This window comes from Pseudoliparis swirei, chromosome 2, assembly GCF_029220125.1.
Source record: "Pseudoliparis swirei isolate HS2019 ecotype Mariana Trench chromosome 2, NWPU_hadal_v1, whole genome shotgun sequence".
Classification (NCBI taxonomy): domain Eukaryota; kingdom Metazoa; phylum Chordata; class Actinopteri; order Perciformes; family Liparidae; genus Pseudoliparis; species Pseudoliparis swirei.
The window spans coordinates 7,748,591-7,765,761 of NC_079389.1; the positions used below are offsets into that span (position 1 = coordinate 7,748,591).

General features: G+C 41.2%; 1 protein-coding gene and 1 long non-coding RNA gene across 2 annotated transcripts; one reads left to right on the forward strand and one right to left on the reverse strand.

The window, feature by feature from the left end:
• Positions 1 to 307: 307 nt before the first annotated feature.
• LOC130206785 (uncharacterized) lies at positions 308 to 3,125 on the forward strand. Its single transcript, XR_008834184.1, has 5 exons — positions 308 to 404; positions 614 to 719; positions 1,222 to 1,375; positions 1,713 to 1,824; positions 2,541 to 3,125. It is a non-coding gene; the product is annotated as an uncharacterized LOC130206785 (long non-coding RNA).
• A 66-nt stretch (positions 3,126 to 3,191) lies between these two features.
• Positions 3,192 to 14,291, reverse strand: cog3 (component of oligomeric golgi complex 3). Its single transcript, XM_056434903.1, has 23 exons — positions 14,081 to 14,291; positions 13,705 to 13,851; positions 13,561 to 13,622; positions 12,056 to 12,221; positions 11,494 to 11,568; positions 11,078 to 11,170; positions 10,648 to 10,773; positions 10,443 to 10,523; positions 10,306 to 10,349; positions 10,079 to 10,205; positions 9,356 to 9,447; positions 8,803 to 8,942; positions 8,323 to 8,483; positions 7,566 to 7,674; positions 7,315 to 7,433; positions 7,104 to 7,193; positions 6,390 to 6,510; positions 6,013 to 6,101; positions 5,751 to 5,885; positions 5,216 to 5,291; positions 4,973 to 5,100; positions 4,288 to 4,386; positions 3,192 to 4,127 (listed from the first exon to the last, which is right to left on the reverse strand). The coding sequence occupies exons 1-23, from the start codon at positions 14,246 to 14,248 to the stop codon at positions 4,098 to 4,100; spliced, it is 2,478 nt and encodes an 825-aa protein (XP_056290878.1). The 5' UTR covers positions 14,249 to 14,291; the 3' UTR covers positions 3,192 to 4,097.
• Between the last annotated feature and the right edge of the window lie 2,880 nt (positions 14,292 to 17,171).

Genomic DNA, 17,171 nt, shown 5'->3' on the forward strand with positions numbered 1-17,171 from the left:
TTTATGTCGTTAAACTAATATTTTAAAAGCACTTTGTAGAGAGAGCGTAGACACATTGTGAATTAGTATATGTGAGACCTTGTTGTGTGTTTTAGAGATCATTTTACTATTATTGCAAAAGAAATACTGAAGTGTTCCTTTTTCTTGCCTCTGATTTTGGACAATATGTAGATGACATGACATGGTATCCAGAGACATGGTTTGATTTATTCATGAAGCACAAGTTAAAGACCTCAAAGAAGTTAATAAATGATGAAGCGTCTTTGTTTTTTCTCCTTAGAGCGTTCCAAAAACATGAAGTCTGAGTTGGAGATATCCCCAGATAATTAAGTGTTGGATTCACTCTGCAAGGAAACTACCAAAACTCCCAAGGGGAAACTGATTTTGTTTTTCATCTGGTCAAGGTATGGAGGAATATTACCCTTTGTCTCGTTTCAAAACATACCTGTCACTGCAGCTGGTTTCAAACCATGCCAGACTGTAAAATGCATTTTTTAATACGTCATTAACTGGAATATTCGGATACTGCGTATTTGTGACAGTGTCTTTTTGAGAAATTAAATGGGATTTTCTTATTTAACGAAATAAGTATCGACTCAAACAACCATTTCAGATCCATCTCAAGTGGATGAGTCATCAGACTGTGTGGAACGTTTGCATCCAGCAGCTGAAGAAACCACAAGTGACCAGTGACCGACGACAGTGTTGACCCTAAAAAGGTGAAAGAGAGAGAGAGGGAGAGAGAGAGAGTGAGAGAGAGAGAGAGCGAGCAGCTAACACTACTGTTGATATGTCATGTTAACAGAAAACCCCAGCGGACTGAAGAAGAGTGTGACTGGGCTGAATGAAGGTGCATTCAGTGTGAATGTGTGCAGCTGGGACTTGAGATGATTATGGAAGTAAATAATAGCCACGGTCATTTAAATCTCATAATCCACCGACCACCTGTGACTTGTATCCACTTCTGAATTATTGACCTGGAAATTTAAATTCAATAGCATGAGAGCATTTAACTATTCAAGAACAAAATCCATCTGAGATAAGGTGGTTAGTCATTTCAAATACCCTTATAGCATATGTAGCTACGCTGGTCGGTTAACCACTAAACCCAGATAGAAATGACTCAAAAACTACTGGACGGCTGCCGGGCAATGAGGTGCAGGCATGTGTGGTCCCGAGTTTCTTCTTCGTGCCTTCATAAGGTTGACATTTGTGTTTCAGAGTACTGGATGTACCCGTGGTGCAAATGATCACCTGAATTTCCGAACATCAAAGTTGACATTCGTCTAAATATTATGGTTTATGACATTCACATCGGCCTCAGCTACGTGGAACTGTTACATTTCAAACATCTAAGTGGCCGACAATACAAGAGGTAAAACAAGCCAGGGTGGCCCAGTTATTATCTTGTATTTTGTTGTCTGAATTTCACTAATCCAATCTGGGAAACCTGCTTATTTCATTAGATCAGAATTTGACTCATTGAGAAGATTGAATATTTATTTTTGGACTGAATTTGTGAAGTTTACTTTTCCAAGAATCAATTGAAATGACTTTACGTTAAGAAATTAGTATTGTTAGATCTTACAATTCGGCTATGTTGTGCATCTATAAGAATAGAGTAATAATAATAAATATGATTTTAGCATTTTGCAGGATTTTGCAGCATTTTGACATTTACACGTCTTTTTTCCTCTCTCCGTCTTTGTGAGTTTTTCTGCTGTGAGAAGACTCGGAGGTTATCAGAGATTCTGCTGGAGGGTACAGCGGTTATTGTAAGGAAACCGTGACTGACAGGGACTCAGCGATGCAGAAAGATCAAAGGTGAGGATTGCTCTGTTTCCATTATTGGCTTTCACCATTAAATGCTTTTCAAATGATGTCTATACCATTGGATTTCTGATGCTACATTTTACATGATACACCGCAGGCTGAAAGGTTTCGAATTTAAAAGCAGCCCAGATCATCAGACCCCTAGAGCAGATTACACACACACCATCTATCACAGACAGACTGCTCATGCAGATTCATTTGACCTATCTTTCCCTCTTGTTCAGGCATGCTGTTACACATTTAACTACATTTCAAGACACAGACAACAAGAATCTGCCACCTGACACAATTGATTATCAGATGCTTGAACTTTCGTAGAAATCATGGATTCTGAGAACACTTTCTCTTTCAATGGAAAACATTCGGGAGCGAAGGCACTTGCATATGTTGAAATCAGTGTAGCACGGCCGATCATGACTACAGCCGAGTATGGAAGCCTACATTAATTCATATCTGGTTCAACAGAGGAGAACACCACATTGATTGTGATTATTCCAGCTAGAACTGGACAAGTGTGGTGAATCAGACATATCATTAATACTTACCGTTTAATTAATTTGGCCTAATCATATTTAAGAGCTATCCGTCAAAAAGGCGTGCCATTCTTCTCACTGCTACACAGGTGGTGGCCTTGAAGATCAATCTGTCTGAGAAAGAATTAAACCCCCGAAGGGCTTATTGTTCACAGGCGGCTTTCTCTTTATTAGGCTGAATCGGACTCCATGGGGAGGAACTGACTGCAGTGACACAGGAGATCTGAAGAAACAGCGGGGCTGGCTGGAAACGCAGCATCACGTTCATGCCCCAGCCTCCCGACACTGAGCCCTCACCTCAACATCCAATCCCAAGAGCACATCAGCATTATTTCCACCTCTGGTAAATGCAATGTACAGCTTAATGTAGGGGCAACATTTATAAGTAATATACTGGGGCCTTTAGGTTCAACACTGATTCAAAGAGAAATACAAAAGATGACATAAGGAGACCCAATTTAAGGCCAAATCATTAATTCATCTGGTCTTATCAGCCCTTGCTGTCGCAGTCGAATGAAGGCATTAGGGCGGCCGCTGCCGGGGCCTGACTTGCTTCAGAGGTATCTGCGGCAGAAGAGTGCCAAGATCAACGTCCTGCTCCAGAACATCCAGTCCCTCATCACCTATCAAAAGACTGTCAGTCCACAGAAGGTCAAACCCATGGAAAGATGGCAGCTGCCAATGAAACGGCAAGTCTGCCAAGAAGACCCCCTAAAACCGAGGATGTCCTTGAATGGCAGATCCTCGTTTATGTGACTCTTACTTTATTGTTGAGAGAATTTCAATTCGATGACAAAGTGCTTTCTCGCAATAAAATCAAATAAGATCCTTTAACCTTTAGTTTTTAATCATCAGTGTGTTTATAAATAGTACACCTGTACACATCATTTTACATGGGGCGAGAAAAAAAAGCACATGTCACATTGTCAGTGTCCTGGTTGTTTGATTAGTTATTTTTACTCAGAGAAAATCATGAGGAAACAGCCATGAACACACAGTGCAAAACTGCCACGGTTAATGGAGTAAAAGCATATTAGTTGCAATCAACCGATATATAAAAGGATAAAGTAGAAATCATGTCATCGTATTTTGTACAAATTTGCAACAGAATAAGAAAAAAATTCACAAGAAGAATCTTTAAGAACACATAGGACCAGTAAAGCGGAGGATTGGGGGACCTGAGAGTCCTGCAGCACAGCAGGCCACCACAGTGCGACTGAAGGGACCAAATGTTGGGACATTTTTAAGCGGAGGAATTAAACTCTTTTGCAGGATTTTTTTGCTTTTCCTTCCGAACAATACAGGGAATCTGTTACGCTTCTGAATGAAATCTTTCATACAGGCCAATAGCTACCGGGCTGATAAAAGACCCTTCAGTGCCTCTATGTGCAAACCCAAAGGGCCCTCGTCCTCGCACTATTAATACTTCCCCCATCCCCGCAGAGTCTGACACTGTGATCAGAAATCCACCACAACAAACCCACCATCAGTCTAACAAAGTCATCATTGTTATGGACCAACACACGACTCGAGCCTGGGAGAATCTTTGGTCTTGCGCAGGATTTCTTTTTTTCCCCGCCGTCCCTTCAGCACTCCCGGTCAGGCTTGCAGCTCAGGTGGAGCGTCTCTGGCCATCTTGCATGCTCAGCCTCACGGCTCCTGGTCACGGTCGCAGTATCCCATTGCTATCCACTGGGTGTTTCACCAGCATTGCCACACCAAACGTGGACATTACTTATTCACAGACAGCAGTAGGTTAATCTGAAAGAGAGCCGTAAAACATGATGAGCGCTCGCCGTGGCTGAGCTGGCATACGTTATCCAACGGCTCTCCACTTAAGAAGCTCTCAGCAGTTGGGGATGTTATCATCACAACTATATGTCAGGTGCCCTTGGGCTGTGACAGTCCCACAGTACTGTACCTGCTCCATCGACGGACACGCAATGATTTGAAGGTCCTCTCCGCTGTATTCCTCCTGAAACGAGGCATGCAGTCTTTGGAATACCTGCTGGATGTTATTCTGTGGGGAATGCCATACGATTACCGAGTGCTGCAGAGAAATTAATACGACATTTTGATGTGGCCTATGGCCCCCCCACTATCTCGTTTCCATGTCAACTGCAGAATGTCGTTTCCCTCTCATTCGGCTTCACCTGGCCCTTTGATGAACAGTACACAGGCGGCACAAAGATTTCTCTATTAGCGCTCAATAACAAATCATTTAGAGCTAAAGGAACACAAATGGGTACGCCCAAGACTGTTGGCTTTCCAAATTGATCGACAGGTCTTGAACTACGGTGACCGAGCCTCGCTAATGATAAATACGAGTTATGGAAGAGAGGTTTGTTTACATCATGTCTGCATACAGCGCTGCACAAAAGACCTACACTTTCAATGCCTATGAGGGAAGAGAAAGACAATTGCACTTCTCAGTGATATATTTGAATAACCTCAAATTTACATTTGAGAAAATCACTGATTCGACCTTTGAGTGCAAACACATGGGAATGCTGCTTTGTAAATACAGTATGAGGGAATTATTTGAGCTTTAATAAGGACTTGCAAAGAAACTGAACAAGCTGCAATCCAGCGTTGCTACCACTCACCCGGACAGGCTTGAAAAGGATGAACTCCGTGTCTCTATTGGCCAGGTACAAGGACATGCTCTGCAAAGTGCTCGGCAGCTTGCTCTTCATCACACGGTAGGTCGTCATCACTATATCGTTGATCTTTGCTAAAAAGAGAAAAAATTACAAGCAGAGAAACAAAACATTGAGATGCCCTCTAGCATTCGCTATACGCGTTGATGAATTACCACCTGATGCCAGAGGCGCCGGGACAAATCTTACCTGGCTGTGCCCAAGGTTGCTGAGACAGACTATACGTGGGACCCCCTTGGATAGCCGTAGTTTTAAGAGCTGCAACCTGAGTGCAGACAACCAAAACAACACATTACAATCTGAAAAGACTTAATTGGTGCTGGTGTTACTATTAGCGACGCAGGGGAAAAAGAGTGACTTTGATGCCAATTTGTTCAATTCAACGCAGTCTTGAACCCGACAGAGTCGTATTTAATTTTTGAATACATAACTGAGTGAGGTGAGTTGAAATAAAAGACCGGCAAACAATTACTGCAGCACAATTGCTGCATTGAAAGATTTCAGAACAATGAAATGTCAAAATGCAGAAACACACCCCTACACACACACACCTACACACTAGAATTAGATAAGAGAGATGAAAATCAGCCATTTTATCATCAGTTGTCATTAGCATACCAAAACAGTTATTATTTCTTAACTTATTAAAAAGGTAAAGGCTGAAAAAAAAAAAATGGAGGTCAGGAAGCCATCAATGCCTGAGGCCCATTCTGCCTTCAGTCACCTTGGTGAGAAACTCCTCAAGGTTCCCAACAAAGATCTGAGTCTGTTGCTGAATGAACTGCTCACAGCTGAACTTCAGGTGGCGGTCCACATCCTTCTTAGAGTCAATGTAGTGCTCCTTTATCTCTGGTGTTCCCTGGGGGACGCAGAGATGAAGGCTTTAGTCCTATCGAGTGCCGTTAGTCTGAGACAGGGTGCTTAATCAAAGTACATAAAGTGTATGGTAGCTTTCATAAAATAGGCCAAAAAAATAAAAACACTACCTCCAACAGGAATTCAAGGATGGCGTTGTGACTGTTAAGACGGAAGAATTTGGGAACAGCCTTAGGGTTCAGGATTTTGAAGGCGGCATCTTCACACAAAGCAGAGATTAAATCTGGGCTGGTGTAGAATTACAGTGCCCTCTAGTGATACAAATTAAATATGACCTTGACAGCGATAAGGCTGATAGGAGGAAGCAAATCTGCCCTGTGAGCCATCGGTTAACGTACATTATGGTGTTAGATTACACTGTAATTTCCACATTAATTGTTGCCACCGGTGCATGTGATAGGCAGAAGTTGCTTAATGAGCATGAGAATGTAATGACTGGCTTTATGGAGCTGAACACCAATGTTCCCTCCACCTTTAATTATCTCACCTCGCATTTTCTTCAGATCCAGTGAGATTTCCTTGATGGCAAAATCGGTGTGAAATGGGGCAATCTGTTCACGCACTATCAGCAGGTGCTTGATCAGGAAAAGTTGCCCATCTATTTGCGTCTGTAGAAAGTGATAGCACACTGTTAAATCCACACTGCAGGCTGCCAACACAAAAGGGCATCTGCTGACTATCCAAGCGACAGATAACATAAAAGGCATGAGCTTAGAGACGGAATATGCCTAATTGATAACTGCTGATTAGCAATAGCTGGAAAGAGATATAACTGTGAGAAAAAAAAGGCAGTTGAAACTATTTGCTTAGCTAGCGACAAAAAACATTTGGAAAAAGACATCATCAACATGGGGTGGGAACATATCCTCTGAGATTGATGTTGCTGCTTTAATTTGAAGTGTTAGGTTGAAACGGGCCAGTTAGCACAGACAGACAGCTAATTTGAAGGTGAGAGAAGCCCATAAATAAAGGATGGTCTGCTGAACGCTCTGTAGAGCATAATAAAGCATCCATTAAAATAAACTTCAAATGACATCCCTGCTGCTTTAGTTAGGGATCCAGTAGCAGAAAGGAATTGGAATAACAGAGCCCATTTTATTGAAGAGGGAGCTGATCTTATTATGTTTCAAAAGAAAGGCTCATTTCCAGCTATTCAGTAAAAACATAAAACCATATTCTACTCTTAACCATGTGTGCCAACCTTGTTTTTAAGGATGATATCTGAAGCTTTCAGCAAGGACTGGATGCAGGCAGATAAGGCTTCTTGAGATAAACCCTGGAAGACTGTTCTCTGGAAAAAGACCAAGTCAGTCAGAAACACAGGAATAAGAAATGCAATGAGGAAAATGTCACACATCTTACCATATTTGAGGATGGGTGACTGTTAACTCAATAAAAAACGGGGCACTCACATCTATACATCTGTAGAGCTTGGACAGACAAACCAGCGTTCGTCTGACAGTGGGGTACCACATGCCGTGCAGATCAGCAGGAGAGATGGATGTCTGGAGGCGGGACGCTTCTATATTGCCTGTAGTTATTGTTAAAAAAAAAAAAGAGGAAGAGAGCTATCGTGCAACAATTACATCAAAAGTTATGTGTGCGTGTGTGTGTGTATATATATAAAAAAATAAATGAAAGCGTCACAACTGGAAAAACGGACCAGCCCCACTGTTTCTTCGGCCATCAGGATCCTCAAGCTGAACATCAGAAAACATGGACTCTTGGGACATCCGCTTCATCTGCTCCTCCTTCAAGCTCTGAGCAATTCTCTATTTGCAAGAGTTAGAAGATAGAATGTGTTAGCTTGTTCTTTTCCTCCTTGCTTTAACAAAAGAGTAAATTCAGCTCAGAAGGTATTTAATAACATGCGCAGATGTTCACAAGCCTGAAGACCAAGGCTCACAATTAATGAATTCTGATTTTCAAGGACCTGCAGTTAGAAAGTGTTAAAACATCGGAAAGTCACTTTTTGTTACTTTGCTTCAATATCAACAGGATTTTTAAAAAGCTTTTCATAAAATGTTATTTAACTTGCTTTAACCAACAACAACATTGATATTTGACATTGAGGCCATAAGGCACTTGAAACACATTTCAGAGCTTTGAAAAGTTGGCCAATACACAAAGTTGTATTTTACCAAGTGTTCAGACATTCACTAGTGAGAAGGACTCAGAAGGCTCAAATTCGCTGGAATTCAACTCAAAACATTCAAACAAATGTGCGTCTTAAGTCGGCCATAACAAGCATTTTAACCATGAGCCGAGACAATTCAAAGCCAAAACAACTAATCTAAGAATTGTCAATACATGAACAGGTCTTATGAATTAGTTTCACTTTCTGCAAGTAGAAACTCAACAGATAACAGTTAGCAGAGTTTTTATTTTGTAAATATGTTACGACATCCCTTTCAACTTACCTCCATCATCTCTAGTTTCTCAGGGTAGGCCAGATCCCCGGGAGCTGGGTTGTAGCCCGTGATATCAGTCTGTATGTAAATGTGAGTCCTGTAGACCAGCCTCTCCTGGACATCCTCGAGCATCTGCTTCACGACGGCATCAAAGGCCCCCAACTGAGAAGCTAAACAAAAGAGGCAGGAACAACATCAGCCTAAAGCTCACTAATTAGAACGCTGTACCTTGTTTAATGTGTAACGTCTACATTCCCTGGAGGTTACGCATCCGACTATTTCTTGGGAGTAGTAACCTCCAGAACTCTCTACGAGCTGCATCCAAGACATAGCCCGGAACATTAAATACCCTTGTAAAAAAGCAATTTGGAGTTAGTACAATTTGGTTTTTGCTCCTCAAACTCCAGCACAGCTGTATCTTAGTAACTCAACCGTTGAAAATCCATGTGACGAGTGAGACAATTTGAGGGGACAAAATCTCTAACATACCATTGTTATGAACATGGTCTTCCAGCATCTCATTCTTGAGGATACTGCAGAGCTCAGACAGGGTTTCCAGGTGCACGATGTGGATGATTAGAGGCCGGAGGACATCATAGAGCGACAAACATAACTTCTCTAGCAGCTCACTGTCAAAGATTAAAGTAAGTAAGTTAAGATTATTTATATTGCACTTATCACAGACAAAGTGTCAAAGTGCAGTACAGTCGTCAATTAAAACAAGTTGGCATAAAACACCATTTAATTGCTTTGTTCATCTAAGAGTCTAAAATTATACATTCTTCGTAATTATCTTTGACTTTCCTTCAAGATAAGCAATAAAGTAATGACTACAAATAATTGTGCAAACTGTTAAGTACAGTTTGGCTTAGAAAATGGTAATACAAATTGTCTGCACATGCTGTGTAAATTGGTATTTCAAGCACTTAACATATCGAGCCAAACGCCTTCAATAAACACGTCCTGCCTGCATGTGCGCTGCGAGACCATGACGCTCAGTGTGTTTAGCGATCACGATCGTACGGAGGCGGGTGCTACTCACTCGAGTGCAGGTGTGGGCTTTGAGAAGAACTCATAGTACAGCTGGTGTTCATCCTGGCAGACGTGAACCATAAAGGCACAGCCACTGCGAACCTGTACAAATACACATCACGATCACCCGCATTGCCGACGAATACTTTGCTTTGGCTCCGCTTCACACGAGCAAACACATCCTCCCACGGAGGCACCCATTATAGCAATCATTAACAAGATGCATAACCTTTCAAGTTTCATTAAAAAGGAACATCTCGGACAGGTGGTGCTGCCGTTATTCCGTTTGTTGTGTGAGAGTCTGACCTTTAATCGTAGCGTCCCCCATCAAGCCAATTAGCGAAGTGTTTTTAAAATGCCACAACGGCATCAAAATACATACTCTGTCTGGGTGACGAAATTATTTCTGAAGTATCAAATTGGAATAAAGATATTTTACCACAAGGGCCAACCTTTAGGTCAGCTACATATTCAAACAGTAGAGGAAAACAGCACAATAGTGACTGCTTCATAGATGAGGTTTGACAGAGTATACAAACAACACTGCACCGGAATTCACTTGTGAACTAAACAAGGCTGTGGATGCACAATCTCATTTATCATGTGCACAGCTTTGAGTCGGCACCAACACTCCAGAAAGTAACCCAGAGGGACCATAATGTGCATTCTCTGGAAGCTCAAATGTCAGCTTATTTCTAAAGGGCAGGTCTGCTTTAAACAAGGCGTGCCTTACCAGAGCACAGTGGTCTTTGATGTTCTGGTTGGTCAGGTCAGTAATGGTGGATGTAATGCTGGGACTGAGGAGCAGCTCTCTCTGGTCAAGGTAGCACTGATGGACTTCATCTAGCAGCTGATGGTATCTGCTCACATTAACACGAGGAGGAATGAGTTCATTTAGTGCCCGGGAGAAATATAACAGGAATGCTGCGATGTTAATTGGGAGGATTAATTAACACTCACTCAGGAATCTTCTCTGCTCGCTGTTCTATCTGTTCAATCAGTGACTGAAAGAGGAAGAAAAATATCGATGGAAATGTCATATTACACTAAATGATGCGTGTAGAATGTTCGTGAGGGAGTAGAAACAGTTTACTCACTCTGACTTTGGGTGCAGCTGCTCTATACTTCACATAGTACAGTGTAAATGCATTGTCTGCATTAGTCAAGCCCATTGGATCCTGGGGGAGACAAAACAATTAAATCAGTTATTGATTTTGAAGCAGGCACACGTACTGTTCAATATGCTTGCCTCCCTCCGCCATTGTTGGCTTCATAAGAGGAGGAAATGTGGTGTTGTGTTACCCTTTTTGTTAACTGGCTCGTGAGATGCTGCATTGTGTTCACAATGTGGATCTTCATGAAGTGTCTGGCTCTAGAAAGACACCGTTTGAACTTGGCCAAATAAACTGGATAGTCCTTGAAATTGGGCTGCAATTAACAGAGATTAGGAAGAGTTAAGACAGCTTTAAATGTGATCACATATTACAATGCATAAATCATACAGCTTTCTCAATTTAATATTTTATTGCAATGCATAAATCATACAGCTTTATCAATTCAACATTGTACTGGCATCGTCTTCGTTTTAATTAAACTTCCCAGTGGTGTATAAATATGCATTAACAACACAAAAGGCATTTAATCATCTTGTGTTTAATTTTTCTATCGCTGGTAGTAAGATGACATTTGCACAAACAGAATTGAAGTTTAATCGAGAGTGCGAGCTACTTACATGTGAAGAAACATATTCAATGCAGTCATCCAATTTTGACAGCATTGGTATGAAGCCGTCACTATTTACAGACAGGGTTGGTGAGTTCAGTTTCTGCAAAGACAAATAAAAAGTTAGGTTCAAAGTCATTCCAAAAACACAATTATAGTGTTTCAGATTTATAATTAAAACATTGTTATTTTCATAAAAAACATTAAAAAAGAGTCGTTCAGCTTTTACTTTGAAAGGTTTAGGAGATAAAATACAATTTAATGAGTACATTTTATGAAACCTTTTAGAAATAATTATATAGGAAATGTAGCCGACATCCATATTATTGATGATTGACTGATTATCTTAAGATGTATAGGTTCAGGTTAAAATCTAATTAACAATAAAGACATGGCATAGATTTATCGAGATGTAGAAAAACCTACCGTGTTTATGTTTTCTAACTCATTAAAATATGACAGTTTCTGCTGTATGCTCTCTGCCAGGTCAACAAGCGCCGACTGCAGACAGACAGAAACAAAACAAACCCGACATAATTATACATGACACTTTAATTTCATTTCAAGTTCAATTCAGCTCAAGTTCCTCAAATGGTCCAATCTATTATGAACAATAAGATATGAAATATGTCAAGCATGAGCAGCATGTATTTGTTTTGTTTTTTCAATCTCCTCAATGCCTATTTATGTCACACTGTTCTGAACTAGATGAGGACAGAGTTCATCTCAGGTGACTCCTTCTGGTCTTACCACAGTTATTTTGACACAACTTCCTAATTCAGAGCAGCTCGAGATTTTAGACCAAACAGGCAGCTAATTATGTAATTTATTGGTTTTGGAGTGATGTTCATGTTTGCCAATATTCAGTCCTGGACCATAAGAAAAATATATCCAGTAAGATTTCAATTTAAACATATTCTATTGACCAAGTCTCATCGATTTGACTCTTATGTGGCGTGAGTTATTAACTGGATAGAACTGAGCTCACCTGCTCTTTTAGGAGTTGTTCACAGGCCTCGTGTAAGGTGCCAGTCTTATTGGACACAAACAGATACTGTTTCTGGAGGGAGTCCAAGTGCTCCAGAGCAGTACAGACATCTTCCAGGATAGCGTCGCATTGTTCCTGGTAGCAGTTTAGATCATCTCTGGTTTTTCTGAAGGGGAAAGCAGAAATATCATCCGTGTGCTTTCCAAGATGATGCAGTGAAGCGACCTCCAGGTTTGCAGAGTTTTGACAATGTTTTAACACTGATCAGAAAGCTTGACACACTGTTCTTCTTGTACTTCTGACCACTCATTGGGGAGTGACCAGAAGTACAGCTGAGACATTTATCTCATAGAGAGCAGCATGGCAGCATATTTATATGTCGTCATACAGTCAGTGTGTTTACATGATGGTATAATTCGAATCTAGTCGGACTATGCTATCTTTTGGGGGATCTGCTGTTATCCCAATATACATGGCAGTGAGTAATTCGAATCATTGGCCGAAAGCATGTCATATCCGATACGATAGGCGGCGCTGTTTTCATTACAACTCGTGGTGATACAGCCATTTCCGCTTGACCTCTTCACCACTACCAACAACAACCAACAACAACAACATCAACATTTCGAGAAAGATGGCGAACAGAGAGCAAGGCGAAGCTACATCCCTCGACTATTCTTGCATGATGTTAATAGGAGTACAGCGAATGCAAATGGCGCTATTGGCGTTGTTTGTTTGTTTTCTGCCGGCCAGGCTCCCGGCAGTGACAACTTATCGTCTCTTTCGACTTCCGGGTCACGACATGGGAGGGAGGAGGGAGGAGGGCGGCGGGATCTCAAGCATGCGCAAAGACGCAAAGTCCAGTTCCTAATCCAATTCACCGTTACATGCCGCGATAGTCGAATTATCAACCGGATCGGATCGAGTTATCCAGGGTGTTAATCGGATCGTAGTCGGACCGCACATAGTCGAACTAAGGTGTTTACATGAAACGGATAATTCGATTTCAGTCCGACTAAGCCAATAATTCGAACGCATGTAAACACGGTCACTGTAAAATACATAGCCTGAGGATTAATCTTCTTTGTTCACCTTTGATTAGTTACGTGGTCCATGTGTGTGCACGTTTGTGTCCGGGGTTAAGGACTTGCTAGTCCGGGAAATTTAGGTTTCCTTATTGTTGTTGTTATTTCCTTATTTTCAACTAATTTGAATCACAGACCAAATCTGAGATGTGAGCAACGATTCAGGGGTCTGAAAACAGGCTAGTTTACGATGGCTTTTTAGGGTGTGTGATGAAAAACTGGCCTTTTAATGTTAAGCATGCATACTTGTCATGATATATTAATATCAACTGTAATAACACTGATTTACCTTGTCAACAAAGGGGGGGTTCTCTTGAACTCTTTCAAAAAGATTACTCCAAGCCTGCCCTTCTCTAAACAAGCACATAGCCAAAACAATCCTGCACAGTGTCGAGTAAAAGCACTTAAACATGCACGCACCTGTATTTTGAGTTATCGTCCTGGTCCATGTTTGCTTGCAACTTGGCAAACCAGGCAAAAAACTGCAACACAAGTGGGCACAGTGTTAAACAACCATGCACCTTATTGTGACGAGAGTACGTCCGCGGCACTGTTTCCCGTCACCTGTTGTGCCGTTTCTATCCGGTCATTCCCCATATCGAGCATCTGGAACCCCTTGAGCAGGACGTCCTCCGTGGACGCGGGCACAGACGCCAAGAAGGGAGACTGCAAGGACCGCGACGAGAGGCTGCACAGGTCCTCAATGGGCAACTGCGAAAACAAAGCGGGGCTCTTTATTCCTGAACATACCTGACGTCGCAGTGCCAGCTCGCGGGTGAAGCCTGCAAGCTGACATATCGCGATACGTGGCGTTACAATTCGATTCTCGGTTTAAGAGAGCGAGAGGCACGTTCAGGTTAGCTAGCGACACTGACGTTAATAAAGTAATGTAGCAACAACAGTTAGCACGCTAGCTCGCTCCCGGAGAGTCACGGCTCACCTCTGACGGGACAGCGAGCGTCTCCGCTGCGGCTCGGATCTCCAGGACGGCGTCCATTTGTTTCTCGGTGAGGGGAGCCATGGCGTCGGTCCGGCGATCCCAAAATGACAGTTTCTCCCGGGTTTCTTTATCTATCAGGTCCAGGAAGGACTGGTCTGTTGACGCCATCGTCACTTCGTACAGCGCCAACGTCAGCAGCGAAAAACGCGCAGGTACTTCCTGTTCCGGGATTGTGGGCGGGGCTTGGAGAAGTGGCCGTCTGATGCGGTCAGTGAAGTTCCAAAATACTTTATTTTAATAGAGTATATTTTATTTGAGTACTTTCATAGTGGCCTTGGCTTTCTCCGGATCATGAGAACAATATAAACTATGTTTCTGTTCAGTGTTTATCATGATGATGTCTCCATCATTAATTTGACATAACATGTTTGGTATTCATGCCTTTTCTGCTTTTTTGTGTGTCTTTTTTAATTTTAGTTGTTATGTTGGATTGATTGTTTGGTTGTGTCTGTTCTTTTCGGGGTTTTCTGCAAATATTATTACTCATACTAATATATTATGGTGTGTTGGTTATAGCAATCTTCAAATTAGTTTTTCCATTTAAATTATTATAGGTTAAAAATGTAATAGATACATAAACAAACAAGTACATTATTAAATAAAGCAGCTTTTTGAGCATATAAGTATATTCATAAGTGTCAAATTAGTCTAAATTTGATTGTTTCTGAGTTTTATTTTTTCTGTCAAATTTGCATCAGCTCTCACCTGGATGGCACTGATTGTTGCATCATTACTTTTTTCTGCTTTAAGGATCAGCAAAACACAATCATGTTCCTCTATGAGCTGCAATGATGGATGCTAATACAGTGTCTGTTATCGCTTATCTTCTCTTATGTTCTCTTTTATTCTCTTAACTTCTTTTATCTTATCCTATCTTATCAATCTGAGGCCCACTATATCATTATTATAAACTACATTACTAACACCACAAGACAAATAAACCAACATGATAGATGCAATGTCTTGGTGTGACAGATATTACATCTGGCAGCACAGTTGTAAATTGAATCACAGAAAATAAAAATCCAGCAGGTGGAGACTTGAGACACATTTTTTTATATTTCAAAATTAGATATCCAATCTTGCTCATCAGGTCTGACAATTGCTTTTTTTCTCTAAATCTCTAAATGCACATTCAGAGTAAAGCACCTGATGACACGCAAAGACAATGTGTCTTATCATCTAAAATACAGCCTTAACTTAATGCCTGTTTTCTTTTTCTTTTTGGGGGGGGGGGATATACATTGTTAGAGACAAAATGTCAGGGTCATAGTGATAATTTATACTCATTTGGACCCTATCACTGAGATAAAGATGAACTAGTTCAGTGTCAAATATACCAATCAGTGGAAACATTGAAGCCCCCCTGAAATAGGCCTAATGACGCTCCTGTGACCAGTATATCATATATATATATGGAATAAAAAGTGATGATGTGATAATATGGCTTTTTTAATTAACACAATTATGTATTAACACTTTATTACTTGATAAAACGTTTTAGTTGTTCATTTTTTACAAAATCTTTTCTTTATGTCTCTATGTTTGTTGTTTAAATTGTTTAATTAAAATAAATTAACTTAAAGCTTATCTTAGAGCTAAAATTGAGGTCAAAACCAGACCAATGTATCTATTGTGATTACACAAACAACTTCCAGTATTTTTCACAAACAAAATTGTATCTCAAAATCCTGGTTGCATGTCGTGGAGGAGATGGCGCTCACGTATTACAGCTCTGTCTGCAGGGTGTCTCATGGGGAGGTCACACAGTTCAGACATTTTCTTTTTTGCTCCTGTCTACTTTAGTTGAAAGGGGATGCAGCAGAATTCAAGCCATGTTACTCGAGAACAAAAATAGATGTCAGAGCACATCTTGTCAAAGTTATATTTTGGCTCAGTGTGGGTCGGAGGAAGCCCTGTAAAGTAAGACTGACATATTTCTCGATGGTGGTGCTGTTATTGTCTCTTCATTGTGGTGTTGTGAGAGCCTGTTCAAGCTTAAATGAGAAATCAAGTACAAATGAGTGTAAACAACAAATGCACAGTATATTGTATATTATATATATATATATATATATATTATATATTATTATTATATATTATATGCTGCAGCTGTTCTCACTAAAACTAAGAAAAGAGATCACGTCACTCCTGCACTAGCTGCTCTGCACTGGCTACCCGTAAAATCAAGAATCACTTTTAAAATTCTTCTCTTAACCTACAAAGCCTTGATTGGTGATGCACCATCATATCTTAAGGAGCTTGTAGTACCATATTGCCCCACTAGAGAGCTACGCTCACTAAATGCGGGACTACTTGTAGTTCCTAGAGTCTTAAAAAGTAGAATGGGAGCCAGAGCCTTTAGTTATCAAGCTCCTCTTTTATGGAACCAGCTTCCACCTTCAGTCCGGGAGGCAGACACAGTCACCTCGTTTAAGAGTAGACTTAAGACTTTCCTCTTTGACAGAGCTTATAGTTAGGGCTGAATCAGGTTCACCTGGTCCAGCCCCTTGATATGCTGCTATAGGCTTATAGCTGCCGGGGACGTTTTAGGATGCACTGAGTACCTATCTCCTCTTTTTTCTCTCCTTAAGGTTGAATTTTCATCTCTCAATCACACGTTACTAACTCTGCTTTCTCCCCAGAGTCCTTTTGACTTCACGTCTCATGGGGTCATCGGACCCTATGAGACGGCATAGATCCTATCTGCCTGATGGATCATCGAGGTCTGGGTCGTGGAATTCCTGCTCCTGACTACGCCACTGTCCTGTTGAGACTCCGCCCACTGTTGAGACTCCGCCCACTCCTCCTCCCCACCGCCATCTGCCTGATGGATCGTGGAGGTCTCCATCGTGGAATATGCCTACTATGAACTATTCATACACTCTGTCACATTCATTGAATGTATTTTAACTCTAAATCTGTCCTTCTGTACACATTACATCTATTGCATCTGTCCATCCTGGAGAGGGATCCTCCTCTGTTGCTCTCCTGCAGGTTTCTTCCCTTTTTTTCCCCCTGAAGGGTTATT

Coding starts and splice junctions, on each gene's coding strand:
- cog3 (XM_056434903.1), bottom strand. CDS start 14,248: ATGGCGTCAACAGACCAGTCCTTCCTGGACCTGATAGATAAAGAAACC. Junction 7,675..8,322: donor AGAAACTAGAGATGATGGAG/GTAAGTTGAAAG, acceptor TCTTGCAAATAG/AGAATTGCTCAGAGCTTGAA. Junction 7,434..7,565: donor CCGAAGAAACAGTGGGGCTG/GTCCGTTTTTCC, acceptor CAATAACTACAG/GCAATATAGAAGCGTCCCGC.